Source organism: Acyrthosiphon pisum, chromosome A1 (assembly GCF_005508785.2).
Source record: "Acyrthosiphon pisum isolate AL4f chromosome A1, pea_aphid_22Mar2018_4r6ur, whole genome shotgun sequence".
In the NCBI taxonomy this organism is placed as follows: Eukaryota; Metazoa; Arthropoda; class Insecta; order Hemiptera; family Aphididae; genus Acyrthosiphon; species Acyrthosiphon pisum.
The window spans coordinates 134392694-134403416 of record NC_042494.1 but is presented as its reverse complement, the minus strand read 5'-3'; the positions used below and the strand labels follow the sequence as shown (position 1 = coordinate 134403416).

The following is a 10723-nucleotide window of genomic DNA, read 5'->3' as shown; positions in this document are numbered from 1 at the left end:
GAACCATAATAATAATAATTATTGTCATGTTCAAAACCTATTTTATTACATTTTATTTTAAAAACTATTTATAAAAAATAATATAATATATTAATCAATATGTCTACATTTTAATTTCTGATAAGGCATCATCTGACGCGATGTATTGGTAACACTGATGGTGTTTGAACGGATTGCATTAACGGAAAAATTTTCAGACAAAACAATTAACATTTAACCGACAACTACGAAGTACGATTGTACGAAGTACGAACACTGAACAATATTCCCTTCTTCAATTCTTAGAGTTAGGAGTTTAGGCGGTTCGGTACGAATTTTTACGGAAACGGAATGGAGAATTTGTCGTAAAGTGAATCGTTGAATCCTGTTCTTTGAGTTGTCTTAGTGTTAATGTATTTGCATTTTCAACGTTTATATAGTGATTTTTTAAGTTATTTATTCTTTTTTGATAATCTGTACTTTTAAAAGCCACTGAATGAAATTCGCCGGTGTGAAATAATATGGATAGTTGTAACATTAAAGTGGCCATCAAGGCCCGTCCTTTAAACCACAAGGAGCAGTTGGACGATCGAGTTTACTGGAAAGTAGAATCGGACAGTGTTATTCACATCGATCCAATAACTAAAAAGAAGAACGGAGAACAGTTTTTTTTCGGTAAAATTTCATTTATTTTTCCAAACTTACCTGTATGTTTTTAATCTTTTATTTAGTTGCATACTGTATGAGTGTACAATCGTAAAAGTCAAACTTTAAAGGTAGGAATGAGTTTTTTTTATCTCTTACTCACTATAGTACATTTTTCGGAGGTGAACTAAAAAACACATTCTTATCTTTTGACCGACTGAAAAATAAAAATAGATTGAAATACCTAACATTTTATTGAAACGTAAAAATAAATGATACTTTATTTTAATGTCTGCCTTTTGATTGGAGTAAATTAAAAAGAAAATGTTTTTAGTAAGTATACATAACTTTTTTGCTACTTCTTGATTGTGATCCCACTTCGGCCAGTAAACAATATTATCTTCCTTCTTGAATTTATTCATACTGTCAGCACATTGTTATGACAGCTTTGTAACGAGGGAGCTTTAAAGAGCTTAAAACCATTCCATGAGAAACCATTAATTTACGGGTAAATATCTAATGTAAAAAAATCTAATTTCAAACGCTCGTAAAAAATTTGGTAGATAAACTTTTTTTGTTTTTTAAAGTAAAAACATGTGGAATCTTGTATTAAATTTTCAAATCTTAAATATAAAAATAAAAATGAATTTTAACATTTGAAACAAGCAATTTTTAATTTTAACTTTTAGTATTTGGAGGCCCGTGTGTATTGCACATCTCGCCCATCAAATTGTTGCGACACTTCTACCCACTCTTAAACCTCTTAATATAACATAGGTAGATATAATTATTATGTGTCTCTAAAAATTAAAATTTTTGTTTTATGTTATTCTTACTATAATGTATCCAATTACCCTAATCCCCTTAAAATATTCCTCCGTGCGCCTATATGTCCTAAAACCCCGTTCACTAAGGCACCGTATTTGTACTTATTATATTCAGATTGTTCATTGTTCATTGTTCATTGTTTGATATATTTAGATAGAGTATTTTCTGATAAATCAACAAACTATGACGTGTTTGATGATATTGTCAAACCAATTATTGACAGAGGAGTGCAAGGGTTTAATGGTACAGTATTTGCCTATGGCCAAACTGGTTCTGGTAAAACATTCACTATGTCTGGTGATCAGTCAAACCCTGGAATTATTCCGTTAGCTATTAACTACATGTTCAATGCTATGAATAATTCTTCTAGTAGAGAATATTTACTAAGGTATAGTGTACATAATTATGTATTAGCTTTTATTAATTAATAAGTGTATATTATTGATAAAAAATTTAATTTTCAGAGCTTGTTATTTAGAAATTTACAATGAAAAAGTTATAGATTTACTCGAAAAAAAAAATAATAAAAATCAAACAAAAAAAATTGAAATTCAGAAAGACGGCTTACATATTACACCATTAAAGGCTATAGTTTGTCAAAATTCACAAATGGTATAACTACAAAACCATATGTTACTTATTAGTTAATTAGTTTATAATTATGCAGTCAATACTCAATCATTTTAATATATTTTCAGGTTATTGATCTTATGAAAATAGGTGAAAAAAACCGGAGTATTGGAGAAACAGATATGAATGAAAGATCATCAAGATCCCACACAATATTTCGCATGGTATGTATTTTAACTAATTAAAACATTTTAATTGTAACAACCAAAACCATCTATTATATTCAAAAAAAGTGGGTAAGTGGATGTCACTTTGCTGTACAGTAGGTTACAAATGGGTCACTAATGGATGGTGTTAAATTTGAATTCAATGATATACGTTGATATAATATAAAAGTTGAACATTTTATACATTTTTAACTACAAAATAATTATTAAAATTAAAATTTGATAAATTTTGTCAAAGTTCAAACTTTAAATGCATATAAAAAAAAAATTGTGCCTATGTATTTTTAATTTTTTCAATTGCTATTGTAACAATGTATCAGAAGCCTTGCATTACTTTTTCACGCTTTTACTCAATAAATAAAATTTTATTGATAGTTAAAGAAAAAAAAAACTAAAAAAAATTGAAAACTTTCAATGTCTGTAAGCATCTCAAAAAAAGTTAAAATTTTTTAGAGTATAGAAAATCAAAATATAAACATTCCGTAAAATTTTAATGTATCTACAGTTATTTGTTTTTGAATAACAATAAAATAACAAAACTGCCACATGAGAAATTCCGCATGAATACCCAATGTTGTAAAAATATGAATTTCAAACGCTCATAGAACTTCAATTTGACTTTCATGTAGACATTTTTTTTTTTTTGATAAAGATAGACAAATTTATGAGGAATATTGCATTACATTTTCAAATCTTAGATTTAAAAATGAATTTTTTATAAATACATGTCTTTTCACTGTGATTTGTTTACTCCTCAGCTTCTAGCAGTATGTAAACACTTCAAAATGTACATTGCTATTAGTTGAATTATATATTTTGAATTTAAAATAAAATTATCAATTTGTTATAGGTACTCAACTAATTTAATGTGAAATATTGAATATAATTTTTTCAATTGTTTTTAATTTTAATTGTTATTATTTATTATAATTGTTTAGATTCTAGAAAGTCGTAATGTAGATGATGATTGTGACGGGGCTTACCAGCAATCTGTGATTAATTTGGTTGACTTGGCTGGTTCAGAGCGAAGTAGTCAAACTCAGTCATCTATGGAACGGTTTAAAGAAGGTTGCAAGATTAATAGTTCCCTAACAACTTTAAGTCTTGTTATCCAACAACTTAGTGAATGTCCGGATAGGTAAATCATTTTAATTTTAATCTCCATGATATGATTGAACATAGAAAATGTTTGTATGGATTTATGTCATTTTTATTTATATTTTGAAGCTCTCAACATATCAACTTTCGTGACAGTAAACTTACGAGAATATTACAAACATCTCTTGGAGGAAATTCTTTAACTGCAATTATTTGTACAATTACCTTAGCAGTTGAAGATCAAACATCTAACACATTAAGGTACCTATTAGAACATTCAATTCCTAAATTTTGTTTCTGTATACTTATGTTTGTTTATTATATTATTAGTTTTGCCTCTCGTGCCAAAAAAATTAAAAATACTGCTAAAGTAAATGAAAATGTCACAGACGAAACACTTCTTAAACGTTATAGAGTTCAACTTTCTAAATTGAACAAAGAATTAGAGGGTATAAAACAAAATCAGTTTGAAAATGATGAAGTTAATGAAATTAAATACAAGTATCAGGAAGAAAAGCGAACTAATGAAGAATTAAAGGAACGTATAATGCGTTTGCAAAACAATATGATAACTTCTGCAGCTCATACAGAACAACCCCCTAATAAAGTAAATATTAAATCTTTTAATTTAAAATTAATTAATTTCATGTTGTTTCGCTGAATACTAAATATATTTAATTTTAGAAAGGTTATCAGCGAAGAAGAACTTGGGGTGGAAAATTAGATAATACATTTTCTTCAAACAGCATTCTTGAAACTATTGAAGAAGATGTCAATATGCATCGACCAAGTGTACCACCTAACTTTGGAAATCTAAATAAAGGTTTATAATTGTTTTTAACTAAGGTTTTCTTATTTGCAATATCTATGTTTAACTGTACTATTAAGTATTAATAATAATCTCTTATAATACCTATATTATAAATAATATTTATGTGATACCAAACTATTAATATAGATGAAATAAATTAATCTTTGGTGTTCTATTTGAAAACGGAGCTTATTATTTATTTTAATATTTTTTTAGATCTTAAAACACCATTAGAACCATTTGAATGGGACTTAATAAGAGAAGAAGATCGCTCTGCTGTCACTGAATCCACAAATAACGAAAATACTGAACATCATTTCTCACCGTAAGTCTTAATAATATGTTGCTTGCCTCGAGATAATTTTTATTGTAGTACATGAACATAACGAAAAAAACGGGGTTGGAGTAGGTCATCAGTGGTGGAAATTTGTCCATGATCCCTTCGGTCTTTGGACAGGATAGTGTAGTAAAAAAAATTGATTCTAAGCGAACGAAAGAAAATTAATGAACCATAAATATGTATTAATAAGTAACTCTAAATTGTATATAAATATATAATATACCTAGTGGGAATTATGCTATTTCTTAATTTTTTCATTTCTATGGTGATAAACAAAACGTTAGAATAAAAATGTTGGTGGTTTTACTCGTGTTTTTTGCCAATAAAAAAATATTGAGAAAATAGAAAAATTACCTCTTTAAAGTTTCATCTTGATCCAATTTGCTAAAAGATAAGGTATTATATGTTGAAATCAAAGCACTCCTTCTGTTAGAAATTGTATTTACAGGATAAAAAAAAATATAAACATTGTACAAGCACTAACTTCCTCGCTCCACTCAGAATCTAAAATATAAATTAACACAAATAAATTATGTACCTATATTAAATATCTCAGAAAACCATGAATGTATTTTAACATAAATATAAAAAACTAAACCTAAAAAAGAATTATATTATTTTACATTACATAATACATGGTCAGGTTCATTCAAGGGTTAATTATTCAATATATGAACTTACAGTAAACTTGTAGCTTTTTGTGACCATCTTCACTTCATCTTTTTGAAACTAGTTAAACATAAATTACATAATATTAGTATTTCATAGGTAATAATGCTTTAAATTGTTTGATTGATTACCTATGTCAAAATTTCTTTTATTGTATCTATAAAATATTTACATTATGTAAACAATTTTGTTAAAAAGTATATGTTTAAATCTGATATAAGATAAAGGGTGTCTCAAAAAGAACGCCGGATTTAAATCTGCTATACATTAAATTTATTTTTCTTAAAAAAACATTACAAATATATCATTCTCTTCAGGATAAATTGAGGTTTAACAGTGAAAAACAACATCGGGCATATGACCCCCCTACTAGCCCTACAGGCGATTATTCTTACCATCACTTGATCACACATTGCCCCATCAAGTTCGTTGAGGACACGACAAATTTCTTGCTTAAGTTCCAAGACGTTTCGGACTTTGTTCTGGTAAACTGGTGACTTAGTGTATCTCCATAAGAAAAAATCACACGGCGTCAAGTCGCAAGATCGAGGTTAGGATAGCAGCCTTTTCAAATCCGGCGTTCTTTTTGAGACACCCTATACAATGAATTATAAATTTTTTTTTTAAATTCAAATAAAAAAAAGCAAATTTATATTTATGTATCTGTATATATAGGATACATTACCTAATTATAACTAATGTGATTTCATTTCAAATATGTAAAATCAATATCTGTAATTGTTAACTTTGTTAAAAAGTGTTTACTAATTAGTATAAAATAATTTCATAGAATTATTCTTAGCGTTATTGGATAATTACATTTTTATTACATTTTTTTAATGTAATATACTCAGACATATTTTTAATAACATTAAGCATACCAATTTATTTTATTACTTTCTGAAATTTGATAAATATACCTTTTAAATTATTCTATTAAGTACATAAAATTACTAACTGTATTATAATTAATAAATTATACTGTATTATACTGTAATTCGTAGAAGAAAAACATGATTTGTTTATAATCAAATGGGTATTGTAAATCGGCTTAGTTATTCCAATATGTACCTACTAAAATAAATTATAATTTATTACCCTAGAATTTTAGATTTTTCCCCTTGTTAATTATAGGTATGCATATTTAGGCAATTATTATATGCACAATTTGGCTGCTGACTACGTTACTTTAGTTGAATTGAGTATAATAATAATCGTTTTCATTATCAGTACTGTACTTATTACTCTCAGCTCAAATTTTTATAATTCCTAATGCTAAATATTTTATTATTCAGACCATCCAACATTCCATTCAATGTTTGTGAAACTCCTAAAAAAGTTTTAAGAGAACGAGTAGATAATTACAGAAATATGTTTGAAATGAGTATGAAAGAAAACAATGAGTTAAGAGAATTCACAACTCTTGAGAAACAAATGTTTTATAATAATGTAAGTAACCAACACATTTTTATAGATACATCCAGGTATATTATGTATATTAATTATTATCCATTTATTTTTATTTAATAATTATTATCTTATTACAGAATGAGCAATTAAAAGATTTGAGTAATTTAAGAAAGCAAGTTGAGAATCTTCAAACTGAAAAAAATGAATCTGAAAAAATGATTGAAAAACTTAAATATTCAATTCAAGTAGTTGAACATGAAAAACGTGATATTGAAGTTATTATGGAGGTACAAAAGAATAAATATGATAAACGAGAAATGGAACTTCTGGCAACAATTCAGGTAAATACTTAAGCAAGCTAACATAAAGTATTCATTTATATGCTACTAATTTTATTTTTGTTTTACATAGGAAACAAGGTATGAGTTACAACTCAAGGAGGATCAAATAAAAAAAACCATATTAAGTGATAACTTTATGACAGAAAAGCAAGAAGAAATTAAAAGACTAGAAATGAAAATTAAAGAAATGTATCAATTAAATAATACATATATTAATGAAATAGACACTTTAAAATTACAATTGTTGAATAAAGACCAGCAACTTAACACAGAGTTATCTAAAGAATGTTCACTTTTGAATGAGTTATCTCTTCTTCAAAATAATGCTGTTGAAGTTAAATCAGTTCCAGGCGCTATTAAATATTTAGCTGATGAAGGGTATTTCACTCTTAAAAAATGTGAAATATTGGAACTGGATCAATTATTAGAACATATTCATAATACAGTTGGAAAATTGCAACTAGAAAACCAAAGTTTAATAGATGAAAACAATAATTTGAAGTTAATTACAAATGAATTTAATATTCAAATGAAAAATATAAAAGAAGAGAATTATGAATTGAGATTAAAACTTAACACAATTGAGGAATATATTAAGTCTACAATCAAAGATTTCAGTGAAAGTTCTGAGATAGATGTAGACAATTCTGATACAAATAGTTTAATTGATTTTGCAGTTAAACACTTTGAAGATAACACAAACAAAATTGATATACTGTCAAACAAGAATTTAATTTTAGAAGAAAAATTGTCTTTATCAAATACAAAACTGTGTGACATAAAATCATTCGTATTTAATGATCTTGATTGTATTCTTCAAAGTATTTCTGATATGGAACTTGAATCAAGTACTGAAATGGAAAAATTCAAGAAGCAACTTTCAGAAACTCTTGAAGAAAATTTATTTTTAAAATCAAGTATTCAAGCATTCAATAAATTAACATTTGATTGTGTTGATATTATTGAACAAGTTAAGACTAATCATTCAAAGCTTGTTTATCTTCAAACAGAACTTACAGTCTGTAATGCTGTTAAAAATGAATTACAAGTACAAATTGAAGAATTAAATAGTTTGAATGCAAATCTTAATATGTTTATTGATAACCAAACTAAAGTTGAAAATGAAATTAAAGAAAATCTGGATGCTAAATCTATCGATTTAAATGATGCCCGTAGTAAAATAGTTGAAATGCAATTGATGATAAAAGACAATGAAATTGAATCTAAATCAAATGTTATCGTTTTAAATCAATTAAGAACTGAACTTGAAACTGTTAAGTCATACCTTAAAGACAAATCAAATATGATAGTTGAGCTTGAAGAAACTAAATTAGAATTATTATCTAAATATAGTGAATTAGAGAAATGTAAGTCAAATGCTAAATATATTGATGAAAAAGAAGAAATTGAAAAAAAATTACAAGATGAATTAGTTACAAAGACAAGCGGTTTGCAAAACGCACTAGATGAACTAAAAGAAATTAATTTTAAACTTGAACTGAATGATTCTGAATTAGAAAAATTAAAAACTTCACTAAGTTTAGTGGTATCTGAAGTTGGTGAAAAGTTAAAACTTATTGAAATGGAAAACTCTAAATCTGAACTTGCTAAAAGCAAGGAGTTAGAAGAAACAAGTCACCTTAGCATTATAAATTCTACACTTGCTGTCAAATCAGAGAGTGAAAATGAAATTCATACTGAATTACTGATAAAGACAAAAGAATTAGAAAATGCAATTTCACAAGTTAATGTTTTACAATTAACAATTGAAGAAATGAAAATAAAAACAATTTCTGATTCTACTGTTATTGAAAGATTAAATAATGAACTCGATACTGTTAAATTTGAACTGGGAGAAAAATCTAAACTTATGGATGAATTTAAAATAAATGAATCTGAAGAAACCATGTGTAATAGCTTAGGAACAATTTCTGAGCTTAACAGCACTATTACAAAACTTACATCTGAATTGGAAGATAAATTAAGGCATGAAAAAGCATTAAAAAATGAATTACAAATTGTTACGGTAGAATTGGATGATACTGTTTCAAAAGTTGATGAAGTAAAATCAGTAATTAACATTTTGAATATGAAGCATGAATCTTATATTTCTATTGTAGAACAACTGAATTATGAACTCAACTGTATTAAAACTACACTCAATGAAAAAACTCAATTAATTTTTGAATTAGAAAACACAAATTTAGAACTTTCAACAAAATGTAAGAATACTGAAGATGAAATAAATAAAACCATCCATGACCTTAAAGTAAATCTGGAGGATAAAATTAAAGTTGAAAATGAAATAAGAGATGAACTTAACACTAAAACTATTGAATTAGACCATGCAATGTCTCAAGAACAAAACTATCGAATTAAGTTAGAAAGTATGGAGAGTGAATTAAAATCAAATGCTATTGTATTAGACCAACTTACAATTGATTTAGACATGAAATCAAATGTAATTTCGAAATTAGAAAATATAAATTCTGAATTAATTATAAAATGTGATAAAATTAATGAAGCTATGTTAAAAAACATGAAAGATAATGAATTAACTTATACAGATATTCAATGTCAGTTACAACAAGTTCTCCAAGAAAAATCTTTAATTCAAACCGATTTGAATCTGATTAGTCAAAAGTTTATGGAATTGTCAGAACATCACGATGAGACAAAAAATATTTTAGAAAATAAAGTTAAATTAGAAATATTGAATTACCATAGGTTATATAAAGAATTTGTAAATTTGTCTTGTGATATTGAATCTTTATTAAAACGTCAATCTACTAAAGAATTTAATTTGAGGGAAGAAATTTTAGTAAAATCCACAGAGCTTGAACACTTGCAAAAACAACTACTTGAGTCCAGTTTACAACATGAATACGACAGATTAGAAGAAGAATATATGTTGAGATCTCGTGAATGCGATGAAGCACGAGAAAAAATAATAAATTTTGAATCAATATTGTCTAGAAATGAAGAATCTGAAAAAGTTCTTAGAAATAATTTAGAATCCAAATGTATTGCTCTAGAAGAATATAAGAAAAATGTTGAATTTTTGTTTTCGAGAAATGATTCGTTTCAAGTCAGAGTTAATGATTTTGAAGATAATGTTTTAGTGGATTTAAATGACGAATTTGATTTAATGAAATCAGAATTATCAAAAAAAACAGAATATGAAAAAATTTTAATTGAAGAAAAAGCAAATCTTGAATGTAACATGGACAGACTTCAAGAAAAACTTACCAATGTCACTAAAGAAATGGAACTTAGCGAAGAACGATGTGAAGATTTGGCTTCAATTATTAATGTATTAGTAATTGAAATAAAGGATGCAAATTCTGTTAAACAAAAGTTAGAGGCTTGTTTGAATGAAGCTGAATATGATTTAATAAAGTCTGGAGATTTCTGCGAAAACCTTAAATTTGAATTATATAGGGTACAAAGAGAATTAGAAAATGCATGCGTCAATGCTGAAAGTGTAGAAAAAGAATTACAAAATCTTAAATTTAAACTTAATGATGAAAATGATAAAAATGAATTGAATGGTTCTGATGTGAGAAATAAATTAATTGATCCACTTGTAGATTATGTACATGATATTAAATTGAAACTCACTGAACTCAATTCTGCAATAATATCAGGAAATCAAAGTGAAAAACGATTAAGAACAAAAGTTTTGTCTACTGAGGAGGATATTTTACCACATGAAGACACATTAAAGATAAACTGTGACTCACAACCTGATTCTCCTGATATTGACATTGGCTTAGAAATTGATAATTTACATAAGATATTAAAT

At 26.5% G+C, this 10723-nt stretch overlaps 2 protein-coding genes across 2 annotated transcripts in view; one reads left to right on the top strand and one right to left on the bottom strand.

The window, feature by feature from the left end:
- Window positions 1-5967, bottom strand: part of LOC100568620 — a 14590-nt gene extending 8623 nt beyond the window's left edge. The window contains exons 1-3 of the mRNA XM_029488372.1: window positions 5853-5967; window positions 5563-5763; window positions 5180-5227 (exon numbers count right to left, since the gene is read on the bottom strand). The gene's annotated coding sequence lies outside the window, so the exon portion shown is untranslated. The remainder of the gene's footprint in view (window positions 1-5179; window positions 5228-5562; window positions 5764-5852) is intronic.
- On the top strand, window positions 125-10723 carry LOC103310560 (kinesin-like protein KIN-7I; the record flags this gene model as incomplete). The annotated part of the gene is made up of 12 exons (XM_008189222.3): window positions 125-654; window positions 1606-1840; window positions 1917-2064; window positions 2151-2246; window positions 3188-3387; window positions 3477-3608; window positions 3678-3954; window positions 4032-4170; window positions 4375-4483; window positions 6463-6616; window positions 6715-6918; window positions 6989-10723. Coding segments are annotated over exons 1-12 (5583 nt in total), but the record flags the coding sequence as incomplete, so codon positions are not given.